The sequence below is a fragment of the Diachasma alloeum genome, unplaced genomic scaffold (assembly GCF_001412515.2).
Source record: "Diachasma alloeum isolate Michigan unplaced genomic scaffold, Dall2.0 Dall_scaffold_00178, whole genome shotgun sequence".
Lineage (NCBI taxonomy): Eukaryota > Metazoa > Arthropoda > Insecta > Hymenoptera > Braconidae > Diachasma > Diachasma alloeum.
Window position 1 is genome coordinate 1,120,205 of NW_021680344.1, and position 16,369 is coordinate 1,136,573.

General features: G+C 34.6%; 2 protein-coding genes across 2 annotated transcripts in view; both read right to left on the reverse strand.

Annotated features, from left to right (window-relative positions):
* LOC107039850 overlaps window positions 1–2,987 on the reverse strand; it is a 33,021-nt gene extending 30,034 nt beyond the window's left edge. Inside the window, exon 1 of the mRNA XM_015259693.1 lies at window positions 2,934–2,987. Coding sequence (XP_015115179.1) covers window positions 2,934–2,977 — 44 coding nt within the window. The 5' untranslated portion in view covers window positions 2,978–2,987. The remainder of the gene's footprint in view (window positions 1–2,933) is intronic.
* A 6,623-nt stretch (window positions 2,988–9,610) lies between these two features.
* LOC107039632 (dnaJ homolog subfamily C member 8) lies at window positions 9,611–16,161 on the reverse strand. The gene is made up of 6 exons (XM_015259354.2): window positions 16,027–16,161; window positions 15,534–15,692; window positions 12,614–12,680; window positions 12,441–12,535; window positions 11,050–11,192; window positions 9,611–10,128 (listed from the first exon to the last, which is right to left on the reverse strand). The coding sequence occupies exons 1-6, from the start codon at window positions 16,102–16,104 to the stop codon at window positions 9,894–9,896; spliced, it is 777 nt and encodes a 258-aa protein (XP_015114840.1). The 5' UTR covers window positions 16,105–16,161; the 3' UTR covers window positions 9,611–9,893.
* Window positions 16,162–16,369: the final 208 nt, after the last annotated feature.

The following is a 16,369-nucleotide window of genomic DNA, read 5'->3' on the forward strand; positions in this document are numbered from 1 at the left end:
TTATTTCTTTGAACATTCGTTGTTCATAAATAAATAATGAAAGTTGTTTAAACTTGCGGAAACCTGATTTTTCTGGGCATAAAATCGATTTCTGGTAAAATTGTGAATATGAATAAATTCGTTACAATTCAGTAGCGAAGTGGTAAACCGGTATAAGTCGATTTTGACTATTGGCCAGTTTTCAATAAATATCTCGAAATCTAAGGGAAATAGCAAAATTGTTGTAATTTCCTTTTTTGTAGCTCTCAATTAGCTCTACAAAAAAGGTTATGACAAAAAATTTGCTATTTCCTTTAGATTTTGAGATATTCATTGAAAACTGGGCAATAGTCAAAATCGACTTATACCGGTTTACCACTTCACTACTGAATTATTTATAAAAAATGCTCGTAATTTTAAAAAAATTGCAATTTTTCAACTATTCCATCAATCTTCCTCCAAAAGTAAAATTTCTATTTGTTTTTCAGACTTAAAGCTCTGATGTTTGACTACAGAAGTACAAAAGCATTTCACTGTAGAATAAGAATAGCCTAAATACTTGGATGTCCTTAACTTCGGCTTCACTAGCACTTTCAACAAACAGTGAGTACTAATTCCCATCCATCAAGTGTATTCAAACGTGTGTGGTACATTTTCACTGCATTGTTTTATTGTAAACAACGCTCCTCGAGTCTTTGGCTTCCGCAATTAAACCGTTTTCCTCGGATTTTGAGTAAATTTAATCGACAAGGGGCTGAGCCTTACCCCTTCACGATCGAATCAATTCATCCGCCAATTGATCCCCCAATATTCTGTGACGTCAGTGGTGAACAGGGCATGACCATAAACCGTAGACAGTACGTGTTTAGTTGCGGATACACTCTTCGCATAAGGATACGCGACATTGGTTTGTCTCGCTCGAGACTGGACTCTTAACCCTTCCCCCCTCTACTTCTTGACTCTCCGCTACATACACAGTCACACATTCACGGATATATCAGCCGGTAGATCTGCTGGCAACTGGTCAATGCTTTTACATATACAGGGTGTCCATGATGAATCGTAAATTCTTGGAAATTAGTTTAAAAGTTCGTGATACGGTTTTTTTCAGCCTGTTTAAAAGTTTTGTTTGAATTTTCCGTGTCAAATCCCGGAAATCTTTATTGTATTCACTTTCCACTGAAATTTCGGGTGATCTTGTCATCGAAAAATCAAATATTCTACTGTTTTTCCATTCGAATGATTTAAAAATCAATTAAGTACTTGATTTTTCAGTTCAATCACTCCGTGAAAATTCTGCAAAATCAGAAAAATTCAGGGAAAGATTGAAAATTCATTGTTAAAAATTTTGGTCTGAAATTTCCGGTACATCCTTTGAAAATTTTTATCGAATTTAATTACCACTAAAATTTCAAGGAATTGCGTCATTAAAATTTGCGAATTTCGTGGAAAAATCAAAAAGAAACGGTAAATTTCAGTTCCATTTTTCTCTGAAAATAAATAGAAAAATAGAAAATTCCGGTAAATATATTCTTGAGCTTCCAGGACAGTGACTGAATGCGATTTAGGGGGAAAAAATCATGAAATTTTAGATTTCACTGAAAATTCAATGTAATTTGGAATTTGATATTTATATTAGATTGGAAATTCAAATAAATAAAGGAATTCTCATCTTTATGCTGCTTCAAATTTTGGAGTTTTTCTGAATTTTCAGTGAAACCTGAAATTTCACTTTTTCTCAAACGGTGTTCAGTTTCAGCAGAGTGAAAATTCAATTAAGTTATAAAATTTCAGGAAATCTTGTCATTGAAAAATCAAATATTCCATTGATTTTTTTCGTCGAATCATCAGAAAATCAATGAAATACTTGCTTTTTCAGTTCAATTATTCTGTAAAAATTCAGAAAAATCTGGAAAATTCAGGAAAAAATGGAAAATTTATGTCATTTTGTTTATGAATATTCAATTTCACTGAAAATTCAATCAAGTTGTGAAACTTCCATCTCACTCCCACTGAAAACTCATGAATTTCCTTGAATTCCCCCTAAAACTTAAAATTTCTTAACCATTTTTCCCCTAGATCGGATTCAATGTCACTCTCATGAGAATTACTCCCATATTTTCCACAAAATTTCTAACAGTGCACACTGTTGAAAATTTTCCTCTGAATTTTCCGGGTCAAATTCCGGAAATTGTTATCATATTCAATTTCCACTAAAATTTCAGGAAATCTTATCATTGAAAAGCCAAATATTCCATTGATTTTTGCTTTGAATTATCATAAAACCAATAAAATATTCGATATTTCAGTTCAATTATTCCATGAAAATTCGGAAAAAATTGAAAACCCATGAATTTTCTTGAATTATCCCTAAAACTTGAAATTTCTTCACCATTTTTCCCCTAAATCGGATTCAATGTCACTCTCACGAAAATTACTCCATTTTTCCCAAAATTTCGAGAAATTTTTAACAGTGCAAGGGTAATTTCCCTCTCTGTGGAGACAATTATGCAGAATTAACAGTGAAAGTTTTTAATGTTTCCAAATGTTGAGAACTGATCTACGATTTACGACCGGAAATACCGTTGCCTCGGTGTCGCCGAGGGATCTTGCATTGAACTTTGTCGTGCGTGATTGCCGTTAGACCATTGGATACTCGGTTATTTCGCTCGAATGTGGATTAGAGCGTTTTGAAATAAAAAAAAATCAGTTACAAGGCTGCCAGATGAGATCGATCTCCTCAATTTTACAATCTGTTTTCTCGTGATATCTCGAAATCTAAGGGGAATACGGGAATTTACGTAAAGTGCTTTTTTGTAGAACATAACGAAAGCTGCAAAAAAGGTCTCGATGAAAATTTCGCTGTGTCGCATCTGTACCGAGATATCCAGTGAAACGTAAAGCTGATTTTTCGTTTTCCCACTTCACTTCTGAATTTGTCTTGGGTAATTTACCTGTGTTTATCTTCCGCCCGTCGACTCCCACGCATCCGCTCCATGTTCCCGGGAATTCACTCTCGTTATCATTGATTCAACGACTCGAAACTGTCGAGGGGATTTAATTCACTGATTTATTTGTCACGATTATTTAATTTCAATATTAATTCTCGAGCGATTGTTGCAGACGAACGGAGCGAATTGGAGCACACCTTGGATGATTATCCGTCGATTCACTCGTCGAGACAACTGTCAAGGTTACACATTCACGCGGAGGTAATTAGTAAACGTCATAGTTGATGATATACGATAATTTTACTGAAGTAATTGACGGATTTACTCGCGTTAGCCAACGATAAATGAATGTGCTGAGTAAGAAGTTCGGTTGGAATGCACGAAAAGTGTTTCAACGGACCATTGGGGACAGGTTTGAGCCGGTTCCCGGCAGCCCTCACTGTTGAGCGCACCTCCTGGACTGGGGGTCTCGAGACAGCAGAACACAACAGTCGCTCTGTCTCGAGGAAAATGCACTTCTCAGCGACATAACGATAATTCAGGGAAAATTTAATTTCTACGTTTTCCGGGGGTATTTGCGGGTGAATGGGCCTTTCAGGGGTGCAAAACACCTCGAGGCAGACATTTAGAGATTATTTTAATGCCAATGAACTCAACTAAACTTGTTTGGCCGCAGTTTACTTAATAAAAGGAACAAAATTCTTGTAACGGAATAAAATGCTACCTGTTGCGTTGGTACGACAGCCTCTACACACCTGACTCCTTTTGGGTTGAGTACGCGCATGTGCTTTCCTCGGCTCAGCGAGGGCACGTGGTCAACCGTGAACCAATCGCGGCTTCGGGCGGTGGTCACGTGGTCGTTGAGATTTCAGGTGGATACGAAAACTTCTACCTGGGAGGCTTGTGTTATGTGTTGCGAAGAGAGAAATTACGCAGATTTTTAATGCGTTTATTGATGCTTGAGGTTTCTGTTAATCTTCGGTTTGTGCAGAAAATTCAGGGTTAAAGTACCTCTACCCTTACGGTAAATTCAAAGATTAATGAAAACTGTAAAGAACTTCCAGAAAACTCGATTACATTCGGAATCCTAATTTTTTCGCAATTTAATTATCGCTTTGATTTTTCAAAGAGGAAACGTTTAAAAATAAGGATTTAACCCAGTGTCTCATGTGAATATTAACATTTCAGTTGTAATCAAAGATTAGAATCTAATTTTTTTTTCATTAGATAGGGGAGAGTGGGGCAAAATGGAACAGTCAAAAATTACTGTTTGACGCAATTCAAGCAAACAAAAATTTTTGTTAATTTCTTTATCAATTTTTTTTTATATGGGGAGTACTGATGGGAAGAATAATTTTCTATTCGTGTTATAATTCAGTAACGAAGCGGTAAAACGGTTCAAGTCGACTTAGCTCTCTACTGATTTGTCGAGGAATATCTCCGAATCTAAGGGAGATAGCGAAATTTTCATAATGAGCTTTTTCATAAATCTCAATTCGCTCTACAAACAAGGTTATAACGAAAATTTTAATATTTGCCTTACATTCCGAGATATTCATTGAAAACTGACCAAAAGCTAAAATCGACTTAAATCATTTTACCGCTTCGTTACTGAATTTAATTGATCAGATTAGACCGATTACACTTTTCTTTTTTCATTCGATTGAAATTCAGTATCACATTTTCGTTTTTCCCCCTCTAGGTCTCCCGCTGGGCTTTCTTCTGGACTTTGGATTTTGCTGTTTCATTTTGTTTTCAATTAATCCATGGACAAAGTCTTCTCCTGTCAAAACGTCTCAATAATTTTTCATTCTACTGAATGGAAAACTACTATTCTCATTAGTACTCTCAAAAATAAAAAAAAGTTAATAAACAAAAGTTGATAAAAAAAATATTTAACAAACCAAATTTTTTTGCTTGAATTGCGTCAGTTCAAATGTAAGTCATGTAGGGGTTGGCGAGCGTAGCGAGCAGGGGGCGTAGCCCCCTAGTTTTTTATAGGAAGTAAATGTTTGAAAAAATAGTAATATTTTGCGAAATTTTATTTAGATAATACTGACTGAGTATGAAATTTTTCAAATTTTTCCCATGCAATTTAGTTGAAAAATTGAAAAACTGAAAATATTCAAAAGTGCAGCGTAACCCGGCTGAAGGATAGAGCTACCTTAAGAATGATCAATTTACGCAGAGAGATAATAAAATGACGTAATAAATTTTCGCTACTAATTTCAGTGAGAAAATCCCAATAATATGATGAGAAATGTAGATAAATTTTCTACATTTGTGATTATTCTGGTGCTAATTAGCCAATTAAGTAAATTTAATCATGAAGCGGTGAAACTCAATGATTTCATTTCGATGTTGAAAATATTTTGCTGAATATCTCTGAATCCAAGTGAAATTTTCATAACTGTTCTTTGACATTCCCGGATATTATGTCGTTACTGACGAATGAATCAGTTCGGGTAATATTCAGTAGTAATATAATACTCTACGAGCAGGGTTGGGCAAGTAAATTACATGATTTATGACCTGTCATAAACTAAGTAATTACATGGGGGTTTAGACTTTTTTGACATTTCAGGCACCTATCTGGCGCCCTTCATTGGCATAATGCGAAACTGTAATATTTTCTCATATCTCGCGCGGGTCGTACCCAGACATCGGCATAATCATGAATTTTAAATAAAGTTAAGTTTTGAATAAGTTAATCGGTTTATATCACTCGCCAATTATTAAATTAATCGTCAATTAAATATTCAATTCCGAATTATTTTATCAATCAATAGTTGATTTCAGAAGATTGACGATTATTAATAAATATTTGGTCAATCAAAAATCCTATTTAAATCCTAAATTTAATATAAAACCTTAGCGAATTCGTTAGAAAATTCTATTGAAATTCTCTGGAAATTCCATAGGGATTCTATTAAAATTCTAGGGAATTCTCGTTAGAATATAGAGTTAGAGATATGTGATAGGAGAAATTCAATAGATTTCGATTTTTCTGTTTCAATTTTCTTTTGAGATTTATTCTATTAAAATTATTGGGCAGGAATTTTCTGTTTTTTTCACTGTATTTTGTTTTGTTTTGCATTACAGAATCCGAGTGAAAAAAACTTGGGAAATTCATGACCAATTATTCTTACAGAAAAAATTCCACGAGAATATTTAGATAGAAAAATCGCAATCTATTGACTTTTTCCTATCAAATATCTCATAGAATCAGCACAAAAAATAAATAGAATTTTAACGAGAATTCTCTAGAATTTGAATAGAATTCCAATAGAATTTCTGGAGAATTCCAATAGAATTTTCTAGCGAATTGCCCAAGTTTTTTCATACGTGAAATGTTACAACCACCATGAGTTGTAAGGGTCAAACAATAGAGACAGGCTGGATAATGTCAAGGGTCAAATAATTGCAAGGGCCAAACAGAAAAATAACAAGGGTGAAAAGTGAGAGGCAGGCAAGCGGGACAATCACAGAGGATTATCCGCATTGATTAAAAAGGTGGAACGATTTAGTTGCTGTTAACGAGGTTGCTTCTTAACTGTTATTAACGAATCGTGGTAATAGTTAAGAATATGTAAACTCATACTCGCTAGAAACGGTTCTTTCTTCCTAGTGACGAAATAGTATTTTATTTATTTTATGTTACACGGCGATAAAAGTATATCTGAGTCGCCTTCAGCTCGGATTATAAAGCCACATTCGTCAGATAATACTTTTTCATCACGCTGTGCGAAAAAGTAACTTTTTAGGCACGCTTCCCGTGCCTAAAACTTCCCTTTTCCACACATTGTGATGAAAAACATCGTTCGATACTCGTGGGAAAAGTGTTTTTTCTCGCCTTTCGCTCGTGCTATAAACTCTCACGAGCCAAAAAACCCTTTTCCGCACTCGTAACGAAATATACTATTTTGACACTGCTGCTACGTTCACCTCATGTCGAAAAGTGCCTTTTCGTTTACTCGTAAACGAAAAGTCTTTTCGTTTACTAGTAAACGAAAAAAGGCACAGTTCGCCACTCGCTGAACGTAACATCACTGTCAAAAACTATTGTTTGACACATGTGAGATAGGAATTTTCAGCTCGTGTGATTGGCAGCCCTCGGCTTCGCCTCGGGCCGCCAACTTCACACTCGTGAAAATTCTGTGTCACTCGGATCGAAATATACTATTTTTTGTCCCTGCTGCTACGTTCAGCCCGTGTCGAAAAACGCCTTTTCGTTTACTAGTAAACGAAAAGTCTTTTCGTTTACAAGTTTCGACTTTTCGTTTGATTCGTTTGATGATTATAAATTTGCATTCAAATTTACTAGTAAACGAAAAGTCTTTTCGTTTACAAGTTTCGACTTTTCGTTTGATTCGTTTGATGATTATAAATTTGCATTCAAATTTACTAGTAAACGAAAAGTCTTTTCGTTTACAAGTTTCGACTTTTCGTTTGATTCGTTTGATGATTATAAATTTGCATTCAAATTTACTAGTAAACGAAAAGTCTTTTCGTTTACAAGTTTCGACTTTTCGTTTACTAGTAAATTTGAATGCAAATTTATAATCATCAAACGAATCAAACGAAAACTCTTTTCGTTTACAAGTTTCGACTTTTCGTTTACTAGTAAACGCAATAGTATATTTCGTAACGAGTGCAAAAAAGTGTTTTTTGGCGAGTGGGAGGTTTATATTACGAGCCGAAGGCGAGTGATATAATCCCGCGAGCTAAAAAACATTTTTTCACGGGTTACGAATAATATTTTTCATCACAATGTGGCGGAAATTGGACTTTTAGGCACGCGGAGCGTGCCGAAAAGTTCACTTTTCGTCACAGCGTGATGAAAAGGCTTTTTTCGACACGCGCTGAACGTACCAGCAGTTATGAAAAAGTTATGAAATAGTATATTTCATAACGAGTGCAAAAAAGTGTTTTTTGGCGAGTGGGAGGTTTATATCACGAGCCTTCGGCTCGTGATATAATCCCACGAGCTAAAAAAACATTTTTTCACGAGTTACGAACAATATTTTTCATCACAATGTGGCGGAAATGGGACTTTTAGGCACGCGGAGCGTGCCGAAAAGTTCACTTTTCGTCACAACGTGATGAAAAAAGCAATACAGAAAAAGTGTTTTTTGGACTGTGGGAAATGTGTAGCTACACTCCTAAGGGCCAAAGAACACCTTTCTCATGAGTATCGAGCCCTATATTTCATCACAATATGTTGAAAGCGAGATTTTACGCACAAGTGCTGAAGAATACTATTCCTAGCGAATATGAGTTTGCAGCCCGACCCGAAGGCGAGGACTGCAATAATATAAACTACACGAAGAAAAAACAGACAAATTACCGAACAAGTCAAGTAATCGTAGAGCGCAGTCGATTTTCAGTGCTTGTTCGCCCCATACCGGGGAAAAAGTGCCTCTCGCACAATAGTGAATTTTTCTCCGTGAGCCCAGGAAAATTGACTGAACGTGAAGGTGATTTGTGCCAAAACTGTAAACTGTAAAATTTACTATGCATTCCATAAAAGATTATCTCAGTGAACATGAATAATTGCTCAATATTGCGCATAATTTTTCAGTAACAGAATTATTTTTTTCTGTAATATAATTCTGTTTATTTACAAATAATCAAACGTTCTCATTTTATTATTTATAAACAACGAATGTTAAAAAAAATAATAATTCTGTACAAAATGTAGTTTGAGTGACGCTGAATATTCATGATTTTTTTCAATCTTTTCTCACGTCATTTAATTGACAAATTTGATGATTGAAAGTGGTTGACTCTATATAGTGTGGTCTGTACTGAACTGTGAAAGATCCTTGGATATCCTTAAAATAAATTTAAAACAATCTAATATTGTAATCCCATATTTACAGTATTCAACACGTCCTTCAAATGCAGCATAATTTCCACTGAAGTTTTTCTTTTCCTTCCTCCTGCAAAATGTTGCCCGCCACTTGTGAAAAATCACAAGTGAAATGATTTTCTGCTGCATAAAAAAAAATTATTCTGTTGGAAAAAATCAATGAGACCGAATCCATAATCATTCAATTAGATTTATTTCTATTGTTCAATTTGAATGGAATAAAAAAATCAATGTTTATCAGAATTAATTTGCATTCAAAACAGAAGAATTACACTTATTCTTCTAGACTGACTAATGTACTAAAAAATCTTGTTTCATTTGCTTCATTGCTCGCATTTCTAAACTCGCCATGTTGATCAACTTTTCCCCTCGATTTTAATAATTAACAATGACGTAAGGATATTACGCACCGAAAATCATGAATTGCCATTATTTTTAGAAAAATATTTTTACCTCGTATGTCCGTAAATCACTGGTGATTACACAATGATACAGTGTATACTTGGACGATGCATTTGTGAACAAAATCACAGAGGGGGAAAAAATATGAGAATTCATTTTTAAGTGGTAAATAGACTCCATGACAATTCAATTGCATTTTCTTCAAGTTGTAAGTAAGTATTCAAATGTTTCCATTCAAATACTAAATATACATAGTTTTTTCCATATTCATTCATACATTATATTAATTTACGCTCTCTTCACACTCAAATCATTTAGTTTTTCATTCACTACAAGTTTTGATGATTGAATTATGAAAATTACGACCTCATATCTCATAATGTCTCATTAACAGCATTGATAGGTGTTCTCGAGTGTACAAATAAGTTTATTTAAGTCAAAATTACATCATTGAGATTATGGCGAATGATATTTTGAGCATATAACGACTTATTTCTCATTTTGATTGATTAAATTCGACAGTAATGGTCTCCATTGCATTTACTTGTACATCGAGAATGTTATGAGAAGGAAAATTTATTCAATTATCAAATTGATCAATCACTGCAGTCACACAGTAACTATTTTGAATTTCAATCGGAGAAATTATATTTGGCCGCAGGCCAAAGGGTATTATTACTCGTAATTCATTATCGTGATTCGGCTTTCGTTTTTGGTGGCCTGAAGGCCTTAAGTTTTTTCGTCTTCTTCTGTTTAGCTGCACCTGAACCCGATTGAAATGCCTTCCAACTGTCAACACGCGATTGCCGAGACTCTTCGAAATTTTTCTGCCACTCTTTCTCCATTGCTGCTTGGGCCTCTGCACTGAGCTCCTCTTCACGTTTACGTTTGCGTTGTTCTGCGTCTCTCATTGCTAGTTCTCGTCTAGAAATAATTTTTTTTTTTTGTTAATTCAATGACTTTGAGAAATATTTTTTTTTATGGTGTTCGTTCACAATTGCAAGCACTTGAAGACTTTGATTTTAACGATTTTCTAATTATGCCTGGGAATGACGTAGAATGTCATAAAAGGTTAAGATAAGTCGTTTTTAGAAAATGTGTGCATGTATGTCCGGGTGTATGCGAATTTGTCAAAAAATTGTTATAAATCTTCATAGAACCAAGCAGAGGCCGAGCCTGTTAAAAGCCATGTGATCGTTACTTGATGCGTTATTTGGCTTTTTCATTTTTTTATTTCTACCAATTCCATTGGTAGTAAGCTTCTGAATGAATCCGCAGAAATTTCATTTTTTAATGGAAAAGTGGCAATTTTTATGGAAAACGTTTCCTCGAAACGTTTGACTTTCTAAAATTGAGAATTCAATTTCGGTTTTATCGAGTGAGAAAGGCATATCTACACGACCCCATTTTTAAGAAATGTTTCCATGTGAAAATCAATAATGGAACAACGATACATCATTTTATGTGAAAAACCTTTTTTACATCAACTGCTCTATTTCAAAACATATTGAATCGATCAGTCTGAAATTTTACACAGGAGTGCAACTCGATGATACTAACTAGTCCTCAACATTTTGGAACTTTAGCACGTCCTTCACTCATGTAATGGAAAGTCAAAGCAACTTTCAAACAAGAAAAATTGAAAAACGACAATATCTCGTGAACTTTGTAGAAACGGGTATATATATTTTGAAAAAAAAATTGACATCGAATGAATAGTTTTGGAGATATTGTACTATATAGTTTTATACAATAAATTGGATAACTTTAAAACTACTCAATCGATTTCGCCCATCTGAAATCTCAGCCTGTAATATAGTAAAATAGATATTTTGAAGTTGTTACCTTCTACGTTCCATGTCTGCGAATAATTTCATCGTCATCACCCACACAGCATGACTGTAACCTTCTTCAGTCTCTTCTTCAAGCACTGGAACAGCTGCACCCTCTTTGCCTTCTTTCTTCAATTTTTTCTTCTTCTCGGCTATCTGTTATTTTGATTTACCATTTTTATTTTATTCAATGACACAAGATATTTTTTCGATATCAATTTATAAAATTATAATGAGGAGTTTTCCATATATCATTCTCACACTATTTTCTTTCGAAATGGATGAATGAAATAAGGAAATCTGATTGGAGAAGTTTTTTTAAATGATGAATCGTGAATGAATGAATGGACAAATGAGACATACTAGATAGGTATTTTCCCTTTTTTTTCAAATAATACGAAACTAGTTATTATATCCAGTGCAAAAAATCAACATCATGATGTCATGCGTGGCACATTATCCGCATTGACGTGACTTCACAACTGGACGCAGATTTTTTCTGATGTTTTTTGAAACGGTTCAAGTCGATGTTGACTATTGGGCAGTTTTCAATGAATATCTCGGAGTCTAAGGGAAATAGCAAAATTTTTGTCATGACCTTTTATGTAGTCCTCAAGTCGCCCTACAAAAAAGGTATGTTTGAGATTGAAGCTAAATTGAGATGCCGGTTGGGGAAAAGTGGGATTGTGAAAGGAGGTGGAAAATTAAAACACGCGGAATTATAAAACCACACTGTTGATGTACTTTATTGTGGAATAACCCACGCGTCTTGATAAATTAATAATGTTACACTGTTGAGTTGCTCGACAAGTCAATAAAAATGATGGTTTGAAAAATGCACTGCACTTGAGATTCTCTCGATATTGAACTTGATGATTGACTCAAAATAATTGATAGTTAACTCGGAATTAATTGATAATTGAATTGAGTTAAATAGAGACGCTATACAAAGCGCTAGACTCAAATGTATCGCGTTGATGTACTCCGGTGATGTACTCGATTGAGCGGTTACGGCGATACAGTACTGTGATTAGAGTGACTCTCTCGGTGGCTAGAGCGATACTACAGACTTTTTCGGGGATTTTCTTCGTAGTTGACTGTGACCCCGAAGGGTCCCGAAGTTTCTCGAGATTTCCGTTGAGCCCGATGACCGTTTGACTAGTTTGAATAGCTGAATTTCAAACAAGGTAATTACGAAAATTCTGTTATCTCCCTTAGATTCGAAGATATTCCTCGAAAACTCAACTATGGATTAAGACGACTTAATCCGTTTTACCGCTTTGTTAGTGCATTCGTTCTTGATGGTTTATCAAAATGAGAGAATAAGTATCCAATATTTATGATTGTATTGTCACGCTCAATAATTAGATTTCAATTGTTTTCTAATGAGTGTGGAATGCTTACCATATGATCTGTGCGTGCTTTCGCCTCTTCGATAACATCCATGCACTTGGCTCGTGATTCTTCGTTTTCCAGAGTTTTCCAGGCTTTATTGACGACTGAAAATACGAAAAAATGAGGATTAATTGTTGTTGATGAGTGTAAAATTAATTGAGGTCTTCATTCTGATTTCTTACTTTCGAAAGCCTGTTGAGCTCGTTCTGCATCGTCTTGATTTTTGTCTGGATGCACCAAAATTGACATCTGTGGGAACAATCAGGGTTAATATTTTGTCAACATTGCGAAGTTGGTGGAGATAATGGAGGGTACGTTGAGAGAAAAAAGATTGTTGACCAATAGATCATTTTCTTGAGAAGAAATTTTTTTTTTCAAAAACGAATTTCTCCAGGCCAGTCATTTCTAGGTGGTCCAAATCAGGCGTTCGGAGATGTGATTTTTAGACCATGTCCGAATGTATGTATGTATGTATGTGTGCATATGTGTACTTTTCTTATTAACTAAAGCAATAACTCTAATCGCATTTCAATCGTAATAGATTCTTGGGGCTGTCAAAACGATTAAAATATGACAGCTAGCAGCATCTGAACGAGCATAGGTACATTTACCCTTACACTGAGATAAAAAATTGTTTTTGCCAAATATCCATTCACTGGCAACAAGTTTTTATTTTGTCAATAAAGTCCAATATTCCTATCGAAACGAGCGTGAAGATGCGATAATTTAAATTAGAAGTCAGAGGGTAAAACCTTCAGAATTGGAATTTACTTATATTAATCATGATAATTACTATTTTTTAATAAATAATCGTCTATAAATGTGAAAAGTCCCATGTCCATACGCTCGCTCACTTGTCCCCATGTTCGGTTGAAACATGTCCCTCTCCTCGTCCCGTGATTTTAGTGATATGGAAAGGTTATATGAGAACTAATTGCATCGTGAGTATCCTATTTTTTGATAAAACATTAAAAAATATCTCGAGGCACAAAATGATATTTCTATTGGACAGTCTAACCTTTTAAATGATTTTTTCATCCGATTAGTCTGTTACCAGTTGACAGTTGGTTGCGAAACGAGCGTAGGATCAATGCCATTTTCATTGTACCTATTCTTTTAATTGGCGATATTTCCGAGAAATATCCGGATGTTACTATAATTTATGCATTCTTATCAAATTTTTAACTATTCGAAACCTCAGTCAAGGGATTTTTAATCCCATTTTAGTATTATAAAGATGTCAACATTTAAAAATTGTGAGTTTCTTAACTTGCAAATGTGAATGGCATTTTTCTCTCCTATTATTCAATAAATCACTGTTCATTGGTGTCTAGAACTTTTCTTATTAACCAAAATAATAACTTGAATCGTATTTCAATCTTAAGGATGTACTATACCCTTTCGGCCAAAATTCCCGTTTTTTTCAGTTTTCTGACAAATTATTGATTGGATTGACGCGAAATACTTCACCGATTTTGCGTTTTATCATTATTGACTGACTCACGAAGTTTCATGGTAGTGCAATGATTTTCCTGTATTTTTTCTAAAGTTTTTAAATTTCCGAAATTTTTTAGAAAAAACGCAGGAAAATGATTGCACGATCATAAAATTTCGTGAGTCATTCAGTAATGATAAAACGCAAAAACGGTATATTTGTTCACGTCTATCCGATCAACAATTTACCAGAAAAATTCAAAAGACATGAATTGTGGCGAAAAGGGTGTAACACATCCTTAATAGATTCTTGGGACTGTCAAAATGGTTAAAATGTGATAGCTGACAACATCTAAACGAACATAGATAGATTAACTTTTTTCTTCAAACGAAACTCGTTCGAAAACATATTTTTGTCACTCAATGAAAATTTTCTATTGAAAAATCTCTTCATATGCAAAAACAATTAATTTTACACTCCTGTTGATAATTAAGAACCTGTTTTTGCTTCCGAATGGAAGGTTTGTAACCGGTCGATTTTTCGATTCTCTAATTTTTCTTGAAAATGACTTAGAATGCCATGAAACATCGAGGTATGATGTTTTTAAAGAATGTCTGTGTGTACGTCCGTATGTGCGTGCAAAATTCTGGGATTTTTAAAAATAAATTTTTACAAAAAAAGGACTAAAGTGATAGATAAAAATCTGAAATTTTGACTCATAATTGGTACTGTTTGGAAGCACATCTGGGCGAAATTTTGTCAGCTCAATCTGTCCAGTAGTTTTTGAGATACAGTGATTCTGAAAAATTTTTCTTTACTCAAGATCTCGAAAACTACTGCATCAAATGAACTTTTTTTGGCGTCAAAATATTCCATATGATAATATCTATCGAATCGGATCATAATATACCTGACTAACCATTGAGAGTCGCCCGGTAATTAACATTTTTCATTTTTCTGATAAAATTGATGTGAACACGATAATGCTTCAAAGAATTGAGATAGGAAGTTGAAATTTGGTAGGATTCTAGCTCTCTTACTATATTACAGGCTGGGATTTCACATGGGCGAAATCGAATGAGTAGTTTTAAAGATATTCAATTGTTTTAATAAAACTACATTGTTCAATATCTCAAAAACTATTCATCCGATTTCAATTTTTTTTCAAAATATTCGTCTTGATGTTTCCTATCTAGTATCATCAAGTTGCGCTCCTGTGTGAAATTTCAGATTGATCGAGTCAATACTTTTTGAAATAGAGCAGTCGATGTAAAAACGTTTTTCGCAGAAAATTTCATCTCGTTGTTCTATCATTGATTTTCACATAGAAACATTTCTTAAAAATGGGGTCGTGTAAATATGCCTATCCCACTGGATAAAACCGAAATTGAATTCTCAATTTTGGACGGTCAAACGTTTGGAGGAAACGTTTTCAATGAAAATTGCCACTTTTCAATGAAATAATGAAATTTCTGCGGATCCATTCAGAAGTTTACTACCAATGGAATTGACAGAAATGAAAAATGAAAAAGGCAAATAACGCATCAAGTAATGATCACATGCCTTCTGACAGAAAGGCTCGGCCACTGCATGTTTTTTCGCTCAGTGTAAAGTTGAGTAAATTTTGGATTCACCGCATTTGATTAAAGTAATTTAAAGGAACTCACTCGACGATATTTCTTCTTCACTTCCTCAATCGTCGTAGTAGGATCAATGTGAAGTACTTCGAATGGATTCAGGTTAAAGTACGATGACCCAGGACGTAGTAATCTTTCGATTTGTTGCTGTGGCGTGAGTACAGAATCGCGTTTCTCAATCTCTTTGACCTGAGGATGAAATTCACATGTCAATTATTCACAATGCCAACAAAACTTTAGCGGAGAGGTTAGCTCCATGCAGTTCTTGCAGAATTACCGAAGCCCAGAATAAAACTACCCCAATAAAAAAGAACTCAATCCCTAGAACGCAGTCGTCGATATATTTTGTTAATTAGTAATTTGTAATTTACGAATATAAACAATACAGGTAAATACAAGTGACATTTTCGGAACTCTTCAGATCCCTTTTTCATGGTGTTGTGAGAAGACACGGGAGAACATTCTGGGGAGATAATTCTGCGGATATTTTGTTATTTATTGACTAATCAATGTCTTGACTCACTTCAGTGTAAAATTCGTTAAACTCATCTTCCTTCTTCTCTCCAAATTCACTTGATATACTCGAGTTGGAAGCAGCCATCTTTGTTACGATTACCTCGGCCCCCGGAGCACCCCGGAGAGGAGAGCACACACTTCAGCGACTGCTGCCATCTGCAACGTGTGAGTTAATTTATAGAAATCATGAAGAGAATCCTTGGAATTTTAAGTAGTATAAACATAACTTGAACTTTGATGATCGTAATCTTGAATGAATTCTAAACGGAAGTCAATATGAATAGAGATATTCTCGTAAAGCTTGTGCCTAGACTAGTGTTATTGATAATAATTCATTTACAAGTCCCAAA

Bases quoted from the DNA above. Each gene is read 5' to 3' on its own strand.
- LOC107039632 (XM_015259354.2), bottom strand. From the start codon at position 16,104: ATGGCTGCTTCCAACTCGAGTATATCAAGTGAATTTGGAGAGAAGAAG. The intron at 12,681-15,533 runs GTGAGTTCCTTT...TTGTTCCCACAG, and splicing joins TGAAGAAGAAATATCGTCGA to ATGTCAATTTTGGTGCATCC. The intron at 10,129-11,049 runs GTAACAACTTCA...AATTATTTCTAG, and splicing joins GCAGACATGGAACGTAGAAG to ACGAGAACTAGCAATGAGAG.